Raw genomic sequence first — 26245 nt, 5'->3', positions numbered from 1 at the left:
CGCCCGGCCATTACAGGCCCCCAAAATTAGCCCACACGCGTTCACCTGACAGCTAAGAACGTTGTATTCTGTGGCTGAAGGTACATTAGGTATTCACAGGATAAATAAGTGTCGCCCATTCCAGGCCCCATAAAATTAGCCCACACGCGTTTACCTGACAGCTAAGAACGTTGTATTCTGTGGCTGGAGGTACATTAGGCATTCACAGGATACATAAGTAAGTGTCACCCATTCCAGGCCCCAAAAATTAGCCCACATGCGTTTACCTGACAGCAAAGAACATTGTATTCTGTGCCTGAAGGTACATTAGGCATTCACAGGATACAGAAGTCAGTGTCGGCCAGTGCAGGCCCCAAAAATTAGCCAACAGGCGTTCACCTGACAGCAAAGAACATTGTCTTCTGTGGCTGGAGGTCCATTAGGCATTCACAGGATACATAAGTAAGTGTCGCCCAATCCAGGCCCCAAAAATTAGCCCACATGCATTTACCTGACAGCAAAGAATGTTGTATTCTGTGGCTGGAGGTACATTAGGCATACACAGGATACAGACGTAAGTGTCGCCCGGCCATTACAGGCCCCAAAAATTAGCCCACACGCGTTCACCTGACAGCTAAGAACGTTGTATTCTGTGGCTGAAGGTACATTAGGTATTCACAGGATAAATAAGTGTCGCCCATTCCAGGCCCCAGAAAATTAGCCCACACGCGTTTACCTGACAGCTAAGAACGTTGTATTCTGTGGCTGGAGGTACATTAGGCATTCACAGGATACATAAGTAAGTGTCGCCCATTCCAGGCCCCAAAAATTAGCCCACATGCGTTTACCTGACAGCAAAGAACATTGTATTCTGTGCCTGAAGGTACATTAGGCATTCACAGGATACAGACGTAAGTGTCGCACGGCCATTACAGGCCCCAAAAATTACCCACACGCGTTCACCTGACAGCTAAGAACGTTGTATTCTGTGACTGGAGGTACATTAGGTATTCACAGGATAAATAAGTGTCGCCCATTCCAGGCCCCAGAAAATTAGCCCACACGCGTTTACCTGACAGCTATGAACGTTGTATTCTGTGGCTGGAGGTACATTAGGCATTCACAGGATACATAAGTAAGTGTCGCCCATTCCAGGCCCCAAAAATTAGCCCACATGCGTTTACCTGACAGCAAAGAACATTGTATTCTGTGCCTGAAGGTACATTAGGCATTCACAGGATACAGACGTAAGTGTCGCCCGGCCATTACAGGCCCCAAAAATTAGCCCACACGCGTTCACCTGACAGCTAAGAACATTGTATTCTGTGACTGGAGGTACATTAGGTATTCACAGGATAAATAAGTGTCGCCCATTCCAGGCCCCAGAAAATTAGCCCACACGCGTTTACCTGACAGCTAAGAACGTTGTATTCTGTGGCTGGAGGTACATTAGGCATTCACAGGATACATAAGTAAGTGTCACCCATTCCTGGCCCCAAAAATTAGCCCACATGCGTTTACCTGACAGCAAAGAACATTGTATTCTGTGCCTGAAGGTACATTAGGCATTCACAGGATACAGAAGTAAGTGTCGCCCATTCAGGGGAACCAAAAATTAGCCCACATGGGTTTACCTAAAAGCAAAGAATGTTGTATTCTGTGGCTGGAGGTACATTAGGCATTCACAGGATACATAAGTAAGTGTCAACCATTCCAGGCCCCAAAAATTAGCCCACATGCGTTTACCTGACAGCAAAGAACATTGTATTCTGTGCCTGAAGGTACATTAGGCATTCACAGGATACAGACGTAAGTGTCGCCCGGCCATTACAGGCCCCAAAAATTAGCCCACACGCGTTCACCTGACAGCTAAGAACGTTGTATTCTGTGGCTGGAGGTACATTAGGTATTCACAGGATAAATAAGTGTCGCCCATTCCAGGCCCCAGAAAATTAGCCCACACGCGTTTACCTGACAGCTAAGAACGTTGTATTCTGTGGCTGGAGGTACATTAGGCATTCACAGGATACATAAGTAAGTGTCACCCATTCCAGGCCCCAAAAATTAGCCCACATGCGTTTACCTGACAGCAAAGAACATTGTATTCTGTGCCTGAAGGTACATTAGGCATTCACAGGATACAGAAGTAAGTGTCGCCCATTCCAGGCCCCAAAAATTAGCCCACATGGGTTTACCTAAAAGCAAAGAATGTTGTATTCTGTGGCTGGAGGTACATTAGGCATTCACAGGATACAGACGTAAGTGTCGCCCGGCCATTACAGGCCCCAAAAATTAGCCCACACGCGTTCACCTGACAGCTAAGAACGTTGTATTCTGTGGCTGAAGGTACATTAGGTATTCACAGGATAAATAAGTGTCGCCCATTCCAGGCCCCAGAAAATTAGCCCACACGCATTTACCTGACAGCTAAGAACGTTGTATTCTGTGGCTGGAGGTACATTAGGCATTCACAGGATACATAAGTAAGTGTCAACCATTCCAGGCCCCAAAAATTAGCCCACATGGGTTTACCTGACAGCAAAGAACATTGTATTCTGTGCCTGAAGGTACATTAGGCATTCACAGGATACAGAAGTAAGTGTCGCCCATTCCAGGCCCCAAAAATTAGCCCACATGCGTTTACCTGACAGCAAAGAACATTGTATTCTGTGCCTGAAGGTACATTAGGCATTCACAGGATACAGACGTAAGTGTCGCCCGGCCATTACAGGCCCCAAAAATAAAGCCCACACGCGTTCACCTGACAGCTAAGAACGTTGTATTCTGTGGCTGGAGGTACATTAGGTATTCACAGGATAAATAAGTGTCGCCCATTCCAGGCCCCAGAAAATTAGCCCACACGCGTTTACCTGACAGCTTAGAACGTTGTATTCTGTGGCTGGAGGTACATTAGGCATTCACAGGATACATAAGTAAGTGTCACCCATTCCAGGCCCCAAAAATTAGCCCACATGCGTTTACCTGACAGCAAAGAACATTGTATTCTGTGCCTGAAGGTACATTAGGCATTCACAGGATACAGAAGTAAGTGTCGCCCATTCCAGGCCCCAAAAATTAGCCCACATGGGTTTACCTAAAAGCAAAGAATGTTGTATTCCGTGGCTGGAGGTACATTAGGCATTCACAGGATACAGACGTAAGTGTCGCCCGGCCATTACAGGCCCCAAAAATTAGCCCACACGCGTTCACCTGACAGCTAAGAACGTTGTATTCTGTGGCTGAAGGTACATTAGGTATTCACAGGATAAATAAGTGTCGCCCATTCCAGGCCCCAGAAAATTAGCCCACACGCGTTTACCTGACAGCTAAGAACGTTGTATTCTGTGGCTGGAGGTACATTAGGCATTCACAGGATACATAAGTAAGTGTCGCCCATTCCAGGCCCCAAAAATTAGCCCACATGCGTTTACCTGACAGCAAAGAATGTTGTATTCTGTGGCTGGAGGTACATTAGGCATGCACAGGATAAATAAGTAAGTGTCGCCCATTCCAGGCCCCAAAAATTAGCCCACATGCGTTTACCTGACAGCAAAGAATGTTGTATTCTGTGGCTGGAGGTACATTAGGCATGCACAGGATAAATAAGTAAGTGTCGCTCATTACAGCCCCCAAAAATTAGCCCACATGCGTTTACCTGACAGCAAAGAATGTTGTATTCTGTGGCTGGAGGTACATTAGGCATGCACAGGATAAATAAGTAAGTGTCGCTCATTACAGCCCCCAAAAATTAGCCCACATGCGTTTACCTGACAGCAAAGAATGTTGTATTGTGTGGCTGGAGGTACATTAGGCATTCACAGGATAAAGAAGTAAGTGTCGCCCATTCCAGGCCCCAGAAAATTAGCCCACACACGTTTACCTGACAGCTAAGAACGTTGTATTCTGTGGCTGAAGGTACATTAGCCATTCACAGGATACAGAAGTAAGTGTCGCCCATTCCAGGCCCCAAAAATTAGCCCACATGTGCTTAACTGACAGCAAAGAACGTTGTATTCTGTGGCTGGAGGTACATTAGGCATTCACAGGATAAATAAGTAAGTGTTGCTCATTACAGCCCCCAAAAAATTAGCCCACATGCGTTTACCTGACAGCTAAGAACATTGTATTCTGTGGCTGAAGGTACATTAGGCATTCACAGGATACAGAAGTAAGTGTCGCCCGGCCATTACAGGCCCCAAAAATTAGCCCACATGCGTTCACCTGACAGCTAAGAACGTTGTCTTCTGTGGCTGAAGGTACATTAGGCATTCACAGGATAAATAAGTAAGTGTCGCCCATTCTAGGCCCCAAAAATTAGCCCACAAGCGTTCACCTGACAGCAAAGAACGTTGTATTCTGTGGCTGAAGGTACATTAGGCATTCACAGGATACAGAAGTAAGTGTCGGCCAGTGCATGCCCCAAAAATTAGCCAATAGGCGTTCACCTGACAGCAAAGAATGTTGTATTCTGTGGCTGAAGGTACATTAGGCATTCACAGGATAAATAAGTAAGTGTCGCCCATTCCAGGCCCCATAAATTAGCCCACATGCATACACCTGACAGCAAAGAACGTTGTATTCTGTGGCTTAAGGTACATTAGGCATTCACAGGATACAGAAGTAAGTGTCGCCCGGCCATTACAGGCCCCATAAATTAGCCCACAAGCGTTCACCTCACAGCAAAGAACGTTGTATTCTGTGGCTTAAGGTACATTAGGCATTCACAGGATACAGAAGTAAGTGTCGCCCGGCCATTACAGGCCCCAAAAATTAGCCCAAATGCGTTCACCTGACAGCTAAGAACGTTGTATTCTGTGGCTGAAGGTACATTGGGCATTCACAGGATACAGAAGTAAGTGTCGCCCGGCCATTACAGGCCCCAAAAATTAGCCCACATGCGTTCACCTGACAGCTAAGAACATTGTACTCTGTGGCTGGAGGTACATTAGGCATTGACAGGATAAATAATTGTTGGGCAGGAAAGGCCCCAAAAATTAGGCATTCAATGGACATAAAATGCCTTTTATGCCGCTGTATTTACTGAAGACAAGGACCATTAATTGTTATGGGTGGATGGCGGTCTGGCGGATATTTGTGGCCTGTCATGAGGAATTTTAATCAAACATGGTCTACTGGTCACATGTGTTGAATTCTTCTGAGATCCATGCCTCATTCATTTTTATAAATGTGAGGTAGTCAACACTGTCATGAGCTAGGCGAGTGCGCTTATCGGTCACAATCCCCCCTGCTGCGCTGAACGTCCTTTCAGACAGGACACTAGACGAGGGGGAAGCCAACAGTTCCATTGCAAATTGTGAAAGCTCTGGCCAGAGGTCAAGCCTGCCCACCCAGTAGTCCAGGGGTTCATCACTCCTCAGAGCGTCCACATCGGCCGTTAACCCGATGTAGTCAGACACCTGTCGGTCTAGGCGTTCCCTGATGCTGGATCCGGAGTACAGCTGTCGATGGGTCGGCTGAAAGAATGATCTCATATGACCAACACATCTTCAAAACGCCCTCTTCTTGCAGGTGCTGTTGGATTGGTACCCGCAACTGTTTCTCTGTGAGTGGAAATTCCTCTGCCAGCGCACGCAAAAGCAGAATGCAGCATTTCTCGAAGCAAGGCCTGGAGGTGCTGCATTCTGACCGCCCTCTGTGATGGTGGTAACATTTCCGCCATTTTTTGTTTGTACCGGGGGTCTAAGTACGTTGCCACCCAGTACTGGTCCCTGCCCTTTATGCTTTTTATACGGGGGTCCCCCTTAAAACACTGGAGCATGAAGGCCCCCATTTGCACTAAACTGGAAGCGGTGTAGTGGCCTGGCTCCTGCTCATCATCCAGGATAATGTTGTCCTCGTTCTCCTCCCCCCATCCACGGACAACACCAGAGATCCCAGAAAGGTTTAAAGCATGCTCTTCTTGCTCCTGCTCATCCGCCCTGGCACCATCCTCCTCTGACTCCTCTTCAGACTCCTGTTGTTGACTTTTCTCAGATGGAGTAGCACCCCCTGGGAATTAATCCAACATTGCGACTTCCTCATCTTCATGCTCCTGCTCCTCGACGGCTTGATCAATGACACGACGCAATGCACGCTCCAGAAAGAAGGCGTAAGGTACAATGTCACTGATGGCGCCCTGGCCGCGACTGACCAGTTTGGTGATCTCATCAAATGGCCGCAGAAGTCTGCATGCGTCACGCATGAGCAGCCACTGGCTGCACAACCAAGTTCAGGACGTGTGCCATGCATGGCACGTGTGTAATTTTGCCCTGTTTCAGCGCACTCAGCAGATTGACCCCGTTGTCGCACACCATTTTACCAACTGTCAAATTGAGCGGTGTCAGCCACTGATCTGCCTGTGAACGCAAAGCTGAAAGGAGTGCAGGACCAGTGTGGCTCTTGGCTTCCAGGCACAACAGACGCAGCACAGCATGGCAACGTCTCACCTGGCATGTGGAATAGGTTATGGGGATCTTGGGCGGCGCAGTGGAGAGACGGTAGCAGCGGAAAAGGAGGAGGCAGCCGAGGAGGAGAGGGAGGATGGAGTAGGAGGAGGAGAAGAAGAGGCAGGCATGCATGCAATCCATGGCAGTAAAACCAAATCTACACGGGTGCCACGGGTTACATGCTTGACAGCCGTCAGAAGGTTCACCCAGTGGGCAGTAAAAGTTATATACCTTCCCTGACCATGTCTGCTAGACCACGTGTCTGTGTTCAGATGTATCTTGGCACCGACACTGTGTGCCAGAGATACATTCACTTGCCGCTGAACATGGCCATATAGCTCTGGAATGCCCTTCTGCGAGAAATATTTCTTTCCTGGGACCTTCCATTGTGGTGTTCCAATGGCCACAAATTTCTGAAAGGCCTCCGAATCCACCATTTGATATGGCAGTAGTTGGCGGGCTATCAGTTCCGACAAGCCAGCAGTCAACCGTTGGGCAAGAGGGTTATCCGGCGTCATCATTTTTTACGCTCCAACATTTGGGCCACGGAAGCCTGCCTTTTTTCAGAACAACGTGAGGACGGCATGATGGAAGGTGGAGTGGAGGACAATTGTGAGGAGAGAGAAGGAGAAGAGGTCATATCTAGCCATAACCCTAGCACTACCATTAACCCTGGCCATAACCCTAACCCTAGTCTTAACCCTAACCGTAACCATAACCCTAGCCATTACTCTAATCCTAGCCATAGACCCTAGCCCTAGCCAAAACCATAACCCTAGCATTAACCCGAGCAATAACCCTAAGGGCTCTTTCACACGGTCCGCCTCTGTAGGCGGATCCGTGTTGCTCAGCGGGGATCGATCCGCGATCCCCGCTGAGCCGGGCGGATGACAGCTCCGTCTCCGCTCGCAGAGCAGAGAGGGAGGTGTCTCAGCACCCGCTGCCCTCTATGGGGGATCGGATGAGAGCGGACCGCTTGTCCGCTCTCATCAGATCTGCTCCGCTCCGATTACTGAACGGATGGAAAAATAGGGTTTCCATCCGTCCAGATTTCAGCACAGGATCGGATGCGGATGGCAGCGGGTGTCAGCGGAGGTGTCTCCGCTGACACCCGCTGCCCCATAGAACTGCATGGAGGATCCGATCAGATCCGCCTAAAAAACTGACAGGCGGATCTGATCAGACCGCCCGTGTGAAAGAACCCTAACCCTAGCTATAACCATAGCCCTTGTCTTAACCCTAACCCTGGCCATAAGCCTAGCCCTAGCTACAGAGTTGCATAAAGTACTTGAAACCCATACTTGAGTAAAAGTACAAGTGCTCGATCAAAAAGTGACTTGAGTAGAAGTGGAAGTACTCGATCAAAAAGTGACTTGAGTAGAAGTACTAAAGTATTCAACATTTTTTGTACTTAAGTATTGCAATTAGTTTTGAAAAAAAAAAAATTGCTACTCAAGTACTGAAAGTAAAAGTACAAGTACTGTGTTATGTAGTTATTAAAGAAAGAAGGCAAAAGTTTGAACATCATATTGTTTTTTATTATTTCAAATGCAGCTTTTATTTATTCATACAGTAGCTTTTATTTTCGTATGCGCTGATAATACACATGTTTTGAGCTTCATGAAACCTGCCATCTACTGTTCTGGCAGTTGTAATTTTTATAATAGTAACGAGTAACTATGCAGCACAAAAAAAAAATATCGGAGTAGAAGTATTGAAATCATTGAAGAAATGTAGTGAAGTAAAAGTGGAAGTAGGAGAAAAAAATTCTACTCTAGGAAAGTACAGATACCGCCTTTCAGTACTTAAGTACAGTAGTGAAGTAGTTCTACTTAGTTACTATACATCTCTGCCTAGCTATAACCCTAACCCTAGCCATAACCCTTGCCATAACCATAACCCTAGATTAACCCTAGCAATAACCTTAACCCTAGCCATAACCCTAGACTTAACCATAACCCTAGACTAACCCTAGCAATGACCCTAATCCTAGCCATAACCCTAGACTAACCCTGGCAATAACCCGAGCCATAACCCTAATCCTAGCCATAACCCTAAATTTAAACCTAGGCAAAACCCTAACCCTAGCCATTACCCTAACCCTAGTCTTAACCCTAACCCTGGCCATAAGCCTAGCCCTAGCTATAACCCTAACCCTAGCCATAACCCTTGCCATAACCATAACCCTAGATTAACCCTAGCAATAACCTTAACCCTAGCCATAACCCTAGACTTAACCATAACCCTAGCAATAACCCTATTCCTAGCCATAACCCTAACCATAACCCTAGACTAACCCTGGCAATAACCCGAGCCATAACCCTAATCCTAGCCATAACCCTAATCCAATCCATAACCCTAAATTTAAACCTAGCCAAAACCCTAACCCTAGCCATTACCCTAACCCTAGTCTTAACCCTAACCCTGGCCATAAGCCTAGCCCTAACCCTAGCCATAACCCTAACCCTAGCCCTAACCCTAGCCATAATCCTAGACTAACCCTAACCCTAGACTAACCCTAGCAATAACCTGAGCCATTACCCTAACCCTAATCCTAGCCATAAGCCTAAATTTAAACCTAGCCATTACCCTAACCCAGAGGCGTAACTAGAACCTTCAGGGCCCCGATGCAAGAAACCATGAAGGGCCCCCCAGACCCCTGGCCGGGGCCCTTCCCTTCAAGCCCGGGGCTCTTCCCACTAATCCTGGGGCTCTTTACTCTCATTGCATGGCCTTTTATTATGGTCCCGCATCAGGATCCTTTCACAAGTTCTGCAGTGGGCCCCCTTCCTGCAATCTTGGGGCCTCCCCACAGTGGTGAAATGCCAGGGCCCGGTCGCAAGTGTGACCTTTGAGATCCTAGAGGTTCACCCACTGTTTTGCTACCGGGCCCCCTGGAGCATGGGGCCCGGTAGCGATTGCAACCCCTGCAACCCCTGTAGTTACGCCCCTGCCCTAACCATAACACTAGCCCTAGCCAGAAGCCTAACCCTAGAATAACCTACATCTACCCATAACTCTAACCCTAGTTATTACTGTAACCCTAGCCATAACCCTAGCCATAATCACTGCGTCAGGAAGAGGAATTGTGTCACACCATGTATGGTTTCATTGGCCAAAGTTGCAACAAAGTCGCACTCATCTAAAGTTGCATCAAATCGCACTGTAAAGTCACACAATGGAAATTGCACGATTTTGAGGTGACATAAGTGTGAATGGAGTCTTATATATTTCCTATTAGGTTGAGTGGTGTCTTATCAGAGAATAATGGTGAGCACAGAGGTGACACAGTGGGGGGGGGGGGATAGATTTATGTGGTGTGGGCAGTGTTGAGGGGTGATGTAGAGGTAATGTGCACACACAAGGTGGCGCCCTCCCTCACACTGACACCTCAGCCCATCCTTCCCGCTCTCCTCAGACGTGATGTCACCCTGCCCTCCCGCCCAGTCTCCTCCCCTCGTCGTGTCAGTGCCACATCCTCCGCTGACGTCACCGGTAGTCGCCATCTTGGCGGAGCAGGAGGCAGCTCCTATCACCAGCTGTGTTCTCCTCATCCGGAGCCGGCGGAGCGGAGAGTGAGAGCCCGGGGGGAGAGCGCGGCCTGATGAGCGGAGACCGGGCCGCCAGATAGCCCTCCCCCTCCCGTCTACAGAGCTATAGGAGAGCCCCCCCCCCCCACCATGAGTACCATCACCCAGCGCAACTCCGGCCTGGTACAGCGCCGGACCGAGGCCTCCCGCAGCGACCGAGAGAGGGCGACCGAGGACCAGGAGCGGGACCGAGATGAGCAGGAGGAGGAAGAGCGGGCCGGGGACAAGGAGGCCAGGCTCACCCTCATGGAGGAGGTCCTACTACTGGGACTGAAGGACAGGGAGGTGAGGGGGCATTGTTATTATTATCATTGCACTGGAGGGGGAGGGGTGCTATTATACCAGGAGCTGGTGGTGGGATCATTATTATTGTTATACCACAAAGGGGGGGGGGGGGTGGGTGATATTATTATACCAGGAGCTGGGGGTGATATTATTTTTATTACATCAGGAGGAGTGGGGTGATATTATTTTTGTATTCTACCAGAAGAGGATGGCGTTATTTTTATTATTATACAGAGGGTGGGGGTGATTTTATTTTTATACTAGTAGAGGGTGATATTATTATTATTTTATTTTTTTGGAGGGGATGATTTCATTCTGCTAGGAGATATTTTTATTATTATACCAGAAGAGGGTGGGTGAAATTATTATACTGGGAGGGGGTGATATTATTTTTATTTTTTCTAATTATTCCAGGCGTGATATTATACCAGGAGGGGCTCTGATTTTATTATTATACTAGAAGGGGGGCTGATGTTCTTATTATTAACATTATTATACCAAGAGGGGGGCTGATTTTATTATTATTATTAATTTTATTATTATATTAGGAGGGGGGTCTCATTTTATTATTCATGTTTTATAATCCTAGGAGGGGATCTGATTTTATTAATTTTATTATTATACCAGGAGGGGGTCGGATTTTATTATACTAGAAGGGGGGCTGATGATATTATTATTAACATTATTATACCAAGAGGGGGGCTGATATTATTTTTATTATTATATTAGGAGGGGGGTCGGATTTTATTATTCATTTTTTATAATCCTAGGAGGGCATCTGATTTTATTAATTTTATTATTATACCAGGAGGGGGTTGGATTTTATTATTATACTAGAAGGGGGGCTGATATTATTATTATTATTGTATTATTATACCAGGAGGGGGCTGATATTGTTATTATTAATTTTATTATTATTCTACCAGAACAGGGGCTGATATTATTATTAACTTTATTATTATACCAGGAGGGGGGCTGATATTAATTTTTATTATTATTATACCAGGAGGGGGTCTGATTTTATTATTATACTAGAAGGGGGGCTAATATTAATTTTATTATTATACCAGGAGGGGGTCTGATTTTATTATTATACTAGAAGGGGGGCTAATATTAATTTTATTATTATACCAGGAGGGGGGTTGATATTATTATTCTACCAGAACGGGGGCTGATATTATTATTAATGTTATTATTATACAAGGAGGGGGGCTGATATTATTATTCATTTTTTATTATATTAGGAGGGGGGTCTGATTTTATTTTTTATTTTTTTATAATCCTAGTAGGGGGATCTGATTTTATTATACTAGAAGGGGGGCTGATATTATTAATTTTTATTATTATACCAGGAGGGGGGCTGATATTATTATTAATTTTTATTATTATATCAGGAGGGGGGGCTGATATTATTTTTATTATTATACCAGGAGGGGCTAATATTATTAATTTACTAGGAGGGGCTGATGTTATTATACTGGGAGTGGGTGATATGAATATGCTATTATTTTTCTATACCAGGACGGGGTGAAATTATTTATTAATTTACAGAGGGGGAATTTTTATTACTATTATAATACCGGGGGGAGGGGGGGTGATATTGTTTTATTATACAGGGCGGGTGATATTTTTATTTTTTTTATTATACTAGGAGGGGGTGATATTGTTATCACCACCACTATGTCAGGGGGGTGGCTACTGTTATTATTGGGAGGTGAGGAGGGGTCTTGACATTCTTATTATTCCTGGAGAGTGAGGTTGGGGGGGTCGACACTGCTATTATTATTATTATTATTATTATTATTATACCAAAACTGGGAAATGAGGTGGAATCCAGACATTATTATTTCTAGATGGGGTGACTTTAATTTAGCAGGACAGGGAATTAAAGTGTAAGATCACCTTTTCAGGAAAAAAAATGAAAAGGTAAACTGACACCATAGACCCTCCTTCACCCGGTCCCAACTGTACTTCCCTACCGCTGTGGGCGATGCGCTGTCAGTGGTCCAGGGATTTGAAATTCCCACTATTCTCTCTGCTAGGCTTCCAGGATGGATCAGAGCAATTCTGATTGGTCAGCGCTGGTGCAAAGAATCACTCTGATCTGCCCCATGAGCATGCAGAAAGAAGGGGGAGAAGAGTGAAGAATTCAAATCCCTGGACCACTGCAGTAGATGTGTGCAATGACAGCTCAGGGGTGCAGGGCTGCGGTGCTGGTTCACCATTTTATTATTTTGTTTTTCTGAAAAGGTGAACCTGAGGTTATTATATAATGCAATAACAATCTTTTGCATTTTTTTTTTTATTCCAATAGAGTAACGAGAGCCTAAATTATTTTTATTATTATTCTTCCAGGACAGGAAGGTGAGGAATAGTCGCTGCCATTATCAGTATTTTACCAGAACAGTGAGGCTGGCAGGGGCTTTTTATTTATTTAATATACAGGGACTGTGAGGTAAGAAGGGGGGGGTTACAATATCCTACCAGGAGGGGGCTCATATCCTTTTTATAATATCCGGGCAGGGAAGTGTGGAGGGGGGATTCCTTTATTAACACCAATACAGGAAGGAAAGGAGGGGACCTGACATGAATATAATACCTGGTTGGGGGGGTGGGATTATTTTACCAGGACAGGGAGGTGATCAGGCAGGTCTGACAATATTATCTGTGAGGTGATCCCCTGCTGCCAGAATGGAATCCGCCCCGTGTGACAGGGAGGTGAGGGGTAAGACCTACAGGTATAGTCCTATTTTACCAGGAAGGGAATAGGAAGTACCTACCTTTTTATTTATAGAAAAAGAGGAGATATTGAGAGGTCAATGATGATTGTAGGATTTAGAATTATAGATTTGAGATGTTGGAAAGTGGGAGCTCTGCTGTCAGTTATATTTTTTCCAGAGCAGTATGTCATCTTTCAGGGCAGGATTTCAAGAGAGCAGCCTGGATCCTTATGTTAACCCAGGGGGTGTTGAGAGCAGACCCGCGTGTGCACTATATATACCAGGACAGGAAGATGAGGATGTGGGACTAACAATGGACAATTCACAGAAGTGCTGTAGCACTACGATTTTGAAGGTTTTAAGTGAAGTCACAACCCCCCCCCCCAATGCCGGCTCCCCCAATCGCACTGCTTCCCTGTATATATAAAACATTGACTGCCCACCTTAACCTGTCAAGGCATTGACTTTACTAACTAAACCTCTGAAGGTATGTGTATGTGGCACCTAGCTGTCAGTAGCAGATCCTTTATTTAAGTCCTGTGTGTTGTGATGTGGGACCTCCATGGATCGGACGTGTTTTTTTAGTACATCCCACAGATGCTCGATTGGATTGAGATCTGGAGAATATGGAGGCCAAGTCAACACCTCAAAATCGTTGTTTCTAAAACCATTCTTGAATTCACCAGACCAGGCCACTTTCTCCCATTGCTCTGTGGTCCAGTTCTGATGCTCACATGTCTATTGTAGGCTCTTTTGGCTGTGGACTCGGGTCAGCATGGGCACCCTGACCAGTCTGAGGCTGCCCAGCCCCATACACAACAAACTGCGAACTGACATCTTTTACTGGTGTGATGCAGGAAACCCTGCAAATCAATGCCGGTTCCCACATCGCACCAGAATCGCACAGGGGTTCACCCTGAGATCTGCAAATCACTGTGGGTGTCAATGTAAAATGAATGCCTCCCCCCCCCCCCCCAGACTGGTTTGCAGATCGCAGTGCGAACCCATGCGATCCGATTCCAGTGCGAACCAAAAAAAGGGTCCAGCACCATTTTGGTGTGAATGCGATTTCAGCCAGCCATACATTTTATGACTTAAATCGCATCGCACAGACAACGCATGTGATCTGCACAGCAATGCGGTGTGAATCACATGCGATGTCTGGCATCACATTAGTGTGAACCGGCATTCAATCAGAAACCAACAAAAACTTTTTTAGCAAATTGAGCTACAGTAGCTCTTCTGTTGGACCAGACTAAATTGACCAGCCACCTTTCCCATTGTACATTAATGAGACTTGGCTTCCCATGACCCGGTTTCTGGTTCACTGTTGGTCCTGACCACTGCAGGCCAGGAACATCCCACAAGAATTGCAGTTGCTCTGACTAAACATTACATTCCGTACTTTTACCCTTTTCTCTTTTATGCTTTCAACACATCAATTTCTGGGAGAACGTATCCACTTGCTATCTAATATATCCCACCCAAGTTCAGGTGCTATTGTAATGAGGTAATTAGTGGTGGTCACTTTACCTGTCAGTGGTCATGATGTTATGGCTTACGTGTGTGTGTGTGTGTATATATAATATATATATATTGTGAGGGAATAGCTCGGTGGTAGGCGTGGATGACCCCTTTGGGGGTGCGTTTTCACAGAGAGATAGCCGAGCAGTGGTTGCAAACAACTCTGTTTTATTCATGCAATTTACTTCACACAATTGCAAGCCTCAAAACAGCCAAAATAAAATAAAATAAATCCTTGCCACTGTGGGCGGCTACCTTCTCACTCTGGAACCTATCTAATGAAGTCTGTCCCCAACCTACTGTTGGGCAGACTTGGCTGATCATACAGCAGACTCTCAATAGTCCATGTTTTATCTCTCCACCACAGCAAACAGTTCATTTAACATGTCCCTTTTCCTCTTCATATGGAACATGTCCCTTTGTCTCTTCACATTGAACACAGTTCATTTGCTTGTCTCTCCACATAGCAAGCAGTGCATTTATTTCTTTCCACATAGAAATAGTTTCTCTTCTCACCTTGAGACGATCCAAGACCTCACTTCAAGTAGTCTTCACACTTGTTTACCCTCCTTAGCGCACATCACTTCAGGGGGTCTTCTCCCATGCTCACCAGCTTGTCGGGAGGCACTCATCTGACTGACCTCCTTCTCCCAGCCCACATGGCTTCAGGAGACAGCTTCCGGAGGCAGCAGTCCTTCTCCCATGCCCACACGGCGTCGGGAGGCACACGTTTGTCTGACTTCCTCTCCCAGCCCACACGGCGACAGGAGGCAGCAATCAGCAGTCCAGGGGTTCATCACTCCTCAGAGCGTCCACATCGGCCGTTAACCCGATGTAGTCAGACACCTGTCGGTCTAGGCGTTCCCTGATGCTGGATCCGGAGTACAGCTGTCGATGGGTCGGCTGAAAGAATGATCTCATATGACCAACACATCTTCAAAACGCCCTCTTCTTGCAGGTGCTGTTGGATTGGTACCCGCAACTGTTTCTCTGTGAGTGGAAATTCCTCTGCCAGCGCACGCAAAAGCAGAATGCAGCATTTCTCGAAGCAAGGCCTGGAGGTGCTGCATTCTGACCGCCCTCTGTGATGGTGGTAACATTTCCGCCATTTTTTGTTTGTACCGGGGGTCTAAGTACGTTGCCACCCAGTACTGGTCCCTGCCCTTTATGCTTTTTATACGGGGGTCCCCCTTAAAACACTGGAGCATGAAGGCCCCCATTTGCACTAAACTGGAAGCGGTGTAGTGGCCTGGCTCCTGCTCATCATCCAGGATAATGTTGTCCTCGTTCTCCTCCCCCCATCCACGGACAACACCAGAGATCCCAGAAAGGTTTAAAGCATGCTCTTCTTGCTCCTGCTCATCCGCCCTGGCACCATCCTCCTCTGACTCCTCTTCAGACTCCTGTTGTTGACTTTTCTCAGATGGAGTAGCACCCCCTGGGAATTAATCCAACATTGCGACTTCCTCATCTTCATGCTCCTGCTCCTCGACGGCTTGATCAATGACACGACGCAATGCACGCTCCAGAAAGAAGGCGTAAGGTACAATGTCACTGATGGCGCCCTGGCCGCGACTGACCAGTTTGGTGATCTCATCAAATGGCCGCAGAAGTCTGCATGCGTCACGCATGAGCAGCCACTGGCTGCACAACCAAGTTCAGGACGTGTGCCATGCATGGCACGTGTGTAATTTTGCCCTGTTTCAGCGCACTCAGCAGATTGACCCCGTTGTCGCACACCATTTTACCAACTGTCAAATTGAGCGGTGTCAGCCACTGATCTGCCTGTGAACGCAAAGCTGAAAGGAGTGCAGGACCAGTGTGGCTCTTGGCTTCCAGGCACAACAGACGCAGCACAGCATGGCAACGTCTCACCTGGCATGTGGAATAGGTTATGGGGATCTTGGGCGGCGCAGTGGAGAGACGGTAGCAGCGGAAAAGGAGGAGGCAGCCGAGGAGGAGAGGGAGGATGGAGTAGGAGGAGGAGAAGAAGAGGCAGGCATGCATGCAATCCATGGCAGTAAAACCAAATCTACACGGGTGCCACGGGTTACATGCTTGACAGCCGTCAGAAGGTTCACCCAGTGGGCAGTAAAAGTTATATACCTTCCCTGACCATGTCTGCTAGACCACGTGTCTGTGTTCAGATGTATCTTGGCACCGACACTGTGTGCCAGAGATACATTCACTTGCCGCTGAACATGGCCATATAGCTCTGGAATGCCCTTCTGCGAGAAATATTTCTTTCCTGGGACCTTCCATTGTGGTGTTCCAATGGCCACAAATTTCTGAAAGGCCTCCGAATCCACCATTTGATATGGCAGTAGTTGGCGGGCTATCAGTTCCGACAAGCCAGCAGTCAACCGTTGGGCAAGAGGGTTATCCGGCGTCATCATTTTTTACGCTCCAACATTTGGGCCACGGAAGCCTGCCTTTTTTCAGAACAACGTGAGGACGGCATGATGGAAGGTGGAGTGGAGGACAATTGTGAGGAGAGAGAAGGAGAAGAGGTCATATCTAGCCATAACCCTAGCACTACCATTAACCCTGGCCATAACCCTAACCCTAGTCTTAACCCTAACCGTAACCATAACCCTAGCCATTACTCTAATCCTAGCCATAGACCCTAGCCCTAGCCAAAACCATAACCCTAGCATTAACCCGAGCAATAACCCTAAGGGCTCTTTCACACGGTCCGCCTCTGTAGGCGGATCCGTGTTGCTCAGCGGGGATCGATCCGCGATCCCCGCTGAGCCGGGCGGATGACAGCTCCGTCTCCGCTCGCAGAGCAGAGAGGGAGGTGTCTCAGCACCCGCTGCCCTCTATGGGGGATCGGATGAGAGCGGACCGCTTGTCCGCTCTCATCAGATCTGCTCCGCTCCGATTACTGAACGGATGGAAAAATAGGGTTTCCATCCGTCCAGATTTCAGCACAGGATCGGATGCGGATGGCAGCGGGTGTCAGCGGAGGTGTCTCCGCTGACACCCGCTGCCCCATAGAACTGCATGGAGGATCCGATCAGATCCGCCTAAAAAACTGACAGGCGGATCTGATCAGACCGCCCGTGTGAAAGAACCCTAACCCTAGCTATAACCATAGCCCTTGTCTTAACCCTAACCCTGGCCATAAGCCTAGCCCTAGCTACAGAGTTGCATAAAGTACTTGAAACCCATACTTGAGTAAAAGTACAAGTGCTCGATCAAAAAGTGACTTGAGTAGAAGTGGAAGTACTCGATCAAAAAGTGACTTGAGTAGAAGTACTAAAGTATTCAACATTTTTTGTACTTAAGTATTGCAATTAGTTTTGAAAAAAAAAAAATTGCTACTCAAGTACTGAAAGTAAAAGTACAAGTACTGTGTTATGTAGTTATTAAAGAAAGAAGGCAAAAGTTTGAACATCATATTGTTTTTTATTATTTCAAATGCAGCTTTTATTTATTCATACAGTAGCTTTTATTTTCGTATGCGCTGATAATACACATGTTTTGAGCTTCATGAAACCTGCCATCTACTGTTCTGGCAGTTGTAATTTTTATAATAGTAACGAGTAACTATGCAGCACAAAAAAAAAATATCGGAGTAGAAGTATTGAAATCATTGAAGAAATGTAGTGAAGTAAAAGTGGAAGTAGGAGAAAAAAATTCTACTCTAGGAAAGTACAGATACCGCCTTTCAGTACTTAAGTACAGTAGTGAAGTAGTTCTACTTAGTTACTATACATCTCTGCCTAGCTATAACCCTAACCCTAGCCATAACCCTTGCCATAACCATAACCCTAGATTAACCCTAGCAATAACCTTAACCCTAGCCATAACCCTAGACTTAACCATAACCCTAGACTAACCCTAGCAATGACCCTAATCCTAGCCATAACCCTAGACTAACCCTGGCAATAACCCGAGCCATAACCCTAATCCTAGCCATAACCCTAAATTTAAACCTAGGCAAAACCCTAACCCTAGCCATTACCCTAACCCTAGTCTTAACCCTAACCCTGGCCATAAGCCTAGCCCTAGCTATAACCCTAACCCTAGCCATAACCCTTGCCATAACCATAACCCTAGATTAACCCTAGCAATAACCTTAACCCTAGCCATAACCCTAGACTTAACCATAACCCTAGCAATAACCCTATTCCTAGCCATAACCCTAACCATAACCCTAGACTAACCCTGGCAATAACCCGAGCCATAACCCTAATCCTAGCCATAACCCTAATCCAATCCATAACCCTAAATTTAAACCTAGCCAAAACCCTAACCCTAGCCATTACCCTAACCCTAGTCTTAACCCTAACCCTGGCCATAAGCCTAGCCCTAACCCTAGCCATAACCCTAACCCTAGCCCTAACCCTAGCCATAATCCTAGACTAACCCTAACCCTAGACTAACCCTAGCAATAACCTGAGCCATTACCCTAACCCTAATCCTAGCCATAAGCCTAAATTTAAACCTAGCCATTACCCTAACCCAGAGGCGTAACTAGAACCTTCAGGGCCCCGATGCAAGAAACCATGAAGGGCCCCCCAGACCCCTGGCCGGGGCCCTTCCCTTCAAGCCCGGGGCTCTTCCCACTAATCCTGGGGCTCTTTACTCTCATTGCATGGCCTTTTATTATGGTCCCGCATCAGGATCCTTTCACAAGTTCTGCAGTGGGCCCCCTTCCTGCAATCTTGGGGCCTCCCCACAGTGGTGAAATGCCAGGGCCCGGTCGCAAGTGTGACCTTTGAGATCCTAGAGGTTCACCCACTGTTTTGCTACCGGGCCCCCTGGAGCATGGGGCCCGGTAGCGATTGCAACCCCTGCAACCCCTGTAGTTACGCCCCTGCCCTAACCATAACACTAGCCCTAGCCAGAAGCCTAACCCTAGAATAACCTACATCTACCCATAACTCTAACCCTAGTTATTACTGTAACCCTAGCCATAACCCTAGCCATAATCACTGCGTCAGGAAGAGGAATTGTGTCACACCATGTATGGTTTCATTGGCCAAAGTTGCAACAAAGTCGCACTCATCTAAAGTTGCATCAAATCGCACTGTAAAGTCACACAATGGAAATTGCACGATTTTGAGGTGACATAAGTGTGAATGGAGTCTTATATATTTCCTATTAGGTTGAGTGGTGTCTTATCAGAGAATAATGGTGAGCACAGAGGTGACACAGTGGGGGGGGGGGGATAGATTTATGTGGTGTGGGCAGTGTTGAGGGGTGATGTAGAGGTAATGTGCACACACAAGGTGGCGCCCTCCCTCACACTGACACCTCAGCCCATCCTTCCCGCTCTCCTCAGACGTGATGTCACCCTGCCCTCCCGCCCAGTCTCCTCCCCTCGTCGTGTCAGTGCCACATCCTCCGCTGACGTCACCGGTAGTCGCCATCTTGGCGGAGCAGGAGGCAGCTCCTATCACCAGCTGTGTTCTCCTCATCCGGAGCCGGCGGAGCGGAGAGTGAGAGCCCGGGGGGAGAGCGCGGCCTGATGAGCGGAGACCGGGCCGCCAGATAGCCCTCCCCCTCCCGTCTACAGAGCTATAGGAGAGCCCCCCCCCCCCCACCATGAGTACCATCACCCAGCGCAACTCCGGCCTGGTACAGCGCCGGACCGAGGCCTCCCGCAGCGACCGAGAGAGGGCGACCGAGGACCAGGAGCGGGACCGAGATGAGCAGGAGGAGGAAGAGCGGGCCGGGGACAAGGAGGCCAGGCTCACCCTCATGGAGGAGGTCCTACTACTGGGACTGAAGGACAGGGAGGTGAGGGGGCATTGTTATTATTATCATTGCACTGGAGGGGGAGGGGTGCTATTATACCAGGAGCTGGTGGTGGGATCATTATTATTGTTATACCACAAAGGGGGGGGGGGTGGGTGATATTATTATACCAGGAGCTGGGGGTGATTATTATTTTTATTACATCAGGAGGAGTGGGGTGATATTATTTTTGTATTCTACCAGAAGAGGATGGCGTTATTTTTATTATTATACAGAGGGTGGGGGTGATTTTATTTTTATACTAGTAGAGGGTGATATTATTATTATTTTATTTTTTTGGAGGGGATGATTTCATTCTGCTAGGAGATATTTTTATTATTATACCAGAAGAGGGTGGGTGAAATTATTATACTGGGAGGGGGTGATATTATTTTTATTTTTTCTAATTATTCCAGGCGTGATATTATACCAGGAGGGGCTCTGATTTTATTATTATACTAGAAGGGGGGCTGATGTTCTTATTATTAACATTATTATACCAAGAGGGGGGCTGATTTTATTATTATTATTAATTTTATTATTATATTAGGAGGGGGGTCTCATTTTATTATTCATGTTTTATAATCCTAGGAGGGGATCTGATTTTATTAATTTTATTATTATACCAGGAGGGGGTCGGATTTTATTATACTAGAAGGGGGGCTGATGATATTATTATTAACATTATTATACCAAGAGGGGGGCTGATATTATTTTTATTATTATATTAGGAGGGGGGTCGGATTTTATTATTCATTTTTTATAATCCTAGGAGGGCATCTGATTTTATTAATTTTATTATTATACCAGGAGGGGGTTGGATTTTATTATTATACTAGAAGGGGGGCTGATATTATTATTATTATTGTATTATTATACCAGGAGGGGGCTGATATTGTTATTATTAATTTTATTATTATTCTACCAGAACAGGGGCTGATATTATTATTAACTTTATTATTATACCAGGAGGGGGGCTGATATTAATTTTTATTATTATTATACCAGGAGGGGGTCTGATTTTATTATTATACTAGAAGGGGGGCTAATATTAATTTTATTATTATACCAGGAGGGGGTCTGATTTTATTATTATACTAGAAGGGGGGCTAATATTAATTTTATTATTATACCAGGAGGGGGGTTGATATTATTATTCTACCAGAACGGGGGCTGATATTATTATTAATGTTATTATTATACAAGGAGGGGGGCTGATATTATTATTCATTTTTTATTATATTAGGAGGGGGGTCTGATTTTATTTTTTTTTTTTTTATAATCCTAGTAGGGGGATCTGATTTTATTATACTAGAAGGGGGGCTGATATTATTAATTTTTATTATTATACCAGGAGGGGGGCTGATATTATTATTAATTTTTATTATTATATCAGGAGGGGGGGCTGATATTATTTTTATTATTATACCAGGAGGGGCTAATATTATTAATTTACTAGGAGGGGCTGATGTTATTATACTGGGAGTGGGTGATATGAATATGCTATTATTTTTCTATACCAGGACGGGGTGAAATTATTTATTAATTTACAGAGGGGGAATTTTTATTACTATTATAATACCGGGGGGAGGGGGGGTGATATTGTTTTATTATACAGGGCGGGTGATATTTTTATTTTTTTTATTATACTAGGAGGGGGTGATATTGTTATCACCACCACTATGTCAGGGGGGTGGCTACTGTTATTATTGGGAGGTGAGGAGGGGTCTTGACATTCTTATTATTCCTGGAGAGTGAGGTTGGGGGGGTCGACACTGCTATTATTATTATTATTATTATTATTATTATACCAAAACTGGGAAATGAGGTGGAATCCAGACATTATTATTTCTAGATGGGGTGACTTTAATTTAGCAGGACAGGGAATTAAAGTGTAAGATCACCTTTTCAGGAAAAAAAATGAAAAGGTAAACTGACACCATAGACCCTCCTTCACCCGGTCCCAACTGTACTTCCCTACCGCTGTGGGCGATGCGCTGTCAGTGGTCCAGGGATTTGAAATTCCCACTATTCTCTCTGCTAGGCTTCCAGGATGGATCAGAGCAATTCTGATTGGTCAGCGCTGGTGCAAAGAATCACTCTGATCTGCCCCATGAGCATGCAGAAAGAAGGGGGAGAAGAGTGAAGAATTCAAATCCCTGGACCACTGCAGTAGATGTGTGCAATGACAGCTCAGGGGTGCAGGGCTGCGGTGCTGGTTCACCATTTTATTATTTTGTTTTTCTGAAAAGGTGAACCTGAGGTTATTATATAATGCAATAACAATCTTTTGCATTTTTTTTTTTATTCCAATAGAGTAACGAGAGCCTAAATTATTTTTATTATTATTCTTCCAGGACAGGAAGGTGAGGAATAGTCGCTGCCATTATCAGTATTTTACCAGAACAGTGAGGCTGGCAGGGGCTTTTTATTTATTTAATATACAGGGACTGTGAGGTAAGAAGGGGGGGGTTACAATATCCTACCAGGAGGGGGCTCATATCCTTTTTATAATATCCGGGCAGGGAAGTGTGGAGGGGGGATTCCTTTATTAACACCAATACAGGAAGGAAAGGAGGGGACCTGACATGAATATAATACCTGGTTGGGGGGGTGGGATTATTTTACCAGGACAGGGAGGTGATCAGGCAGGTCTGACAATATTATCTGTGAGGTGATCCCCTGCTGCCAGAATGGAATCCGCCCCGTGTGACAGGGAGGTGAGGGGTAAGACCTACAGGTATAGTCCTATTTTACCAGGAAGGGAATAGGAAGTACCTACCTTTTTATTTATAGAAAAAGAGGAGATATTGAGAGGTCAATGATGATTGTAGGATTTAGAATTATAGATTTGAGATGTTGGAAAGTGGGAGCTCTGCTGTCAGTTATATTTTTTCCAGAGCAGTATGTCATCTTTCAGGGCAGGATTTCAAGAGAGCAGCCTGGATCCTTATGTTAACCCAGGGGGTGTTGAGAGCAGACCCGCGTGTGCACTATATATACCAGGACAGGAAGATGAGGATGTGGGACTAACAATGGACAATTCACAGAAGTGCTGTAGCACTACGATTTTGAAGGTTTTAAGTGAAGTCACAACCCCCCCCCCCAATGCCGGCTCCCCCAATCGCACTGCTTCCCTGTATATATAAAACATTGACTGCCCACCTTAACCTGTCAAGGCATTGACTTTACTAACTAAACCTCTGAAGGTATGTGTATGTGGCACCTAGCTGTCAGTAGCAGATCCTTTATTTAAGTCCTGTGTGTTGTGATGTGGGACCTCCATGGATCGGACGTGTTTTTTTAGTACATCCCACAGATGCTCGATTGGATTGAGATCTGGAGAATATGGAGGCCAAGTCAACACCTCAAAATCGTTGTTTCTAAAACCATTCTTGAATTCACCAGACCAGGCCACTTTCTCCCATTGCTCTGTGGTCCAGTTCTGATGCTCACATGTCTATTGTAGGCTCTTTTGGCTGTGGACTCGGGTCAGCATGGGCACCCTGACCAGTCTGAGGCTGCCCAGCCCCATACACAACAAACTGCGAACTGACATCTTTTACTGGTGTGATGCAGGAAACCCTGCAAATCAATGCCGGTTCCCACATCGCACCAGAATCGCACAGGGGTTCACCCTGAGATCTGCAAATCACTGTGGGTGTCAATGTAAAATGAATGCCTCCCCCCCCCCCCCCCAGACTGGTTTGCAGATCGCAGTGCGAACCCATGCGATCCGATTCCAGTGCGAACCAAAAAAAGGGTCCAGCACCATTTTGGTGTGAATGCGATTTCAGCCAGCCATACATTTTATGACTTAAATCGCATCGCACAGACAACGCATGTGATCTGCACAGCAATGCGGTGTGAATCACATGCGATGTCTGGCATCACATTAGTGTGAACCGGCATTCAATCAGAAACCAACAAAAACTTTTTTAGCAAATTGAGCTACAGTAGCTCTTCTGTTGGACCAGACTAAATTGACCAGCCACCTTTCCCATTGTACATTAATGAGACTTGGCTTCCCATGACCCGGTTTCTGGTTCACTGTTGGTCCTGACCACTGCAGGCCAGGAACATCCCACAAGAATTGCAGTTGCTCTGACTAAACATTACATTCCGTACTTTTACCCTTTTCTCTTTTATGCTTTCAACACATCAATTTCTGGGAGAACGTATCCACTTGCTATCTAATATATCCCACCCAAGTTCAGGTGCTATTGTAATGAGGTAATTAGTGGTGGTCACTTTACCTGTCAGTGGTCATGATGTTATGGCTTACGTGTGTGTGTGTGTGTATATATAATATATATATATTGTGAGGGAATAGCTCGGTGGTAGGCGTGGATGACCCCTTTGGGGGTGCGTTTTCACAGAGAGATAGCCGAGCAGTGGTTGCAAACAACTCTGTTTTATTCATGCAATTTACTTCACACAATTGCAAGCCTCAAAACAGCCAAAATAAAATAAAATAAATCCTTGCCACTGTGGGCGGCTACCTTCTCACTCTGGAACCTATCTAATGAAGTCTGTCCCCAACCTACTGTTGGGCAGACTTGGCTGATCATACAGCAGACTCTCAATAGTCCATGTTTTATCTCTCCACCACAGCAAACAGTTCATTTAACATGTCCCTTTTCCTCTTCATATGGAACATGTCCCTTTGTCTCTTCACATTGAACACAGTTCATTTGCTTGTCTCTCCACATAGCAAGCAGTGCATTTATTTCTTTCCACATAGAAATAGTTTCTCTTCTCACCTTGAGACGATCCAAGACCTCACTTCAAGTAGTCTTCACACTTGTTTACCCTCCTTAGCGCACATCACTTCAGGGGGTCTTCTCCCATGCTCACCAGCTTGTCGGGAGGCACTCATCTGACTGACCTCCTTCTCCCAGCCCACATGGCTTCAGGAGACAGCTTCCGGAGGCAGCAGTCCTTCTCCCATGCCCACACGGCGTCGGGAGGCACACGTTTGTCTGACTTCCTCTCCCAGCCCACACGGCGACAGGAGGCAGCAATCAATAGGACTTCCTTTGGACAAATTATAGAGGCCTTCATTTCCTCATTCCGAACAGCTGAAGGCCTTTCAACTTCCTTAGACAGTTCTGGCTACCTTTGCAGCCGACACCCTATAGTAATTAGTGAACTTTCCAATCCAGGTGGGAATGTGTCTCCTCTCTGTGACTACACTCCCAGATTTACCTGACTTCCTGTCACAATATAAATATAAATATATATATATATATATATAATTATTCATACTATAGTCTTAACAGCAGGCCTATTTATGTCATGGTTGCTGTTTCCTCCATTCTTCCTGAACTGAGAGGTGCTCACCTATATACATGAGACTGCTGCTAAGTCCAGACAGGCAATGGGAGGAAAAGAACCACAAGCCCTGGATAGAGGAAGAATGCTGGATACATTGTTGGCGGTTGGAAGAGTCTAAGTCCCCGTTCACACTGGGGCGACCTGTGAGGCGATACAGGTCGCCGTAGGTCGCCTTCCATAGGGAAGCTGCAGACCCATTCTAATAGGAGCGACACAAGTCGCTCCGACTTAGAAAAAGGATCCGGAGCTTCTTTGGGGCGACCCGGAGCGACCGTCATAGACTTCAATGTTATGAAGTCTGTGCCGGCCGCTCTGAGGTCGCGGCGCACTGCTCACACCGCGACCTCGGAGGTCTCCCCCCCCCCAAGTCGGATCGCCCCAGTGTGAACGGGGCCTAAATATACATTTTTGTTTTATTTTGTGTTTTTTTTTTTTGTACAGGAAGGAATGGAATGCAAAATAAAATTTTTATTTTAAGCATTTTCTAAACAGAGGCGTATGTTCCCTAAATTCTATTCTTATGGGTGTAGTTCAGAAATATTCGCATTAGGTGTAGCTATTCTTTAGATTAAATTCTTTAATGTCCGGTTATTGCTTTGTGGTAATGTGCAGTAAA

The 26245-nt window shown here is 46.0% G+C and overlaps 1 protein-coding gene across 1 annotated transcript in view; it reads left to right on the top strand.

The window, feature by feature from the left end:
- The first annotated feature begins 19907 nt into the window (after positions 1–19907).
- Positions 19908–26245, top strand: part of GOLPH3 (golgi phosphoprotein 3) — a 47700-nt gene continuing 41362 nt past the window's right edge. Inside the window, exon 1 of the mRNA XM_082261946.1 lies at positions 19908–20295. Within this exon, the coding sequence (XP_082118072.1) occupies positions 20101–20295 (195 nt within the window). The 5' untranslated portion in view covers positions 19908–20100. The remainder of the gene's footprint in view (positions 20296–26245) is intronic.

The sequence above is a fragment of the Pelophylax lessonae genome (genome assembly GCF_965119305.1).
Source record: "Pelophylax lessonae genome assembly, chromosome: 1".
Lineage (NCBI taxonomy): Eukaryota > Metazoa > Chordata > Amphibia > Anura > Ranidae > Pelophylax > Pelophylax lessonae.
The sequence above is the reverse complement of the archived record's forward strand: the minus strand, read 5'-3'. Positions and strand labels throughout refer to the sequence as shown.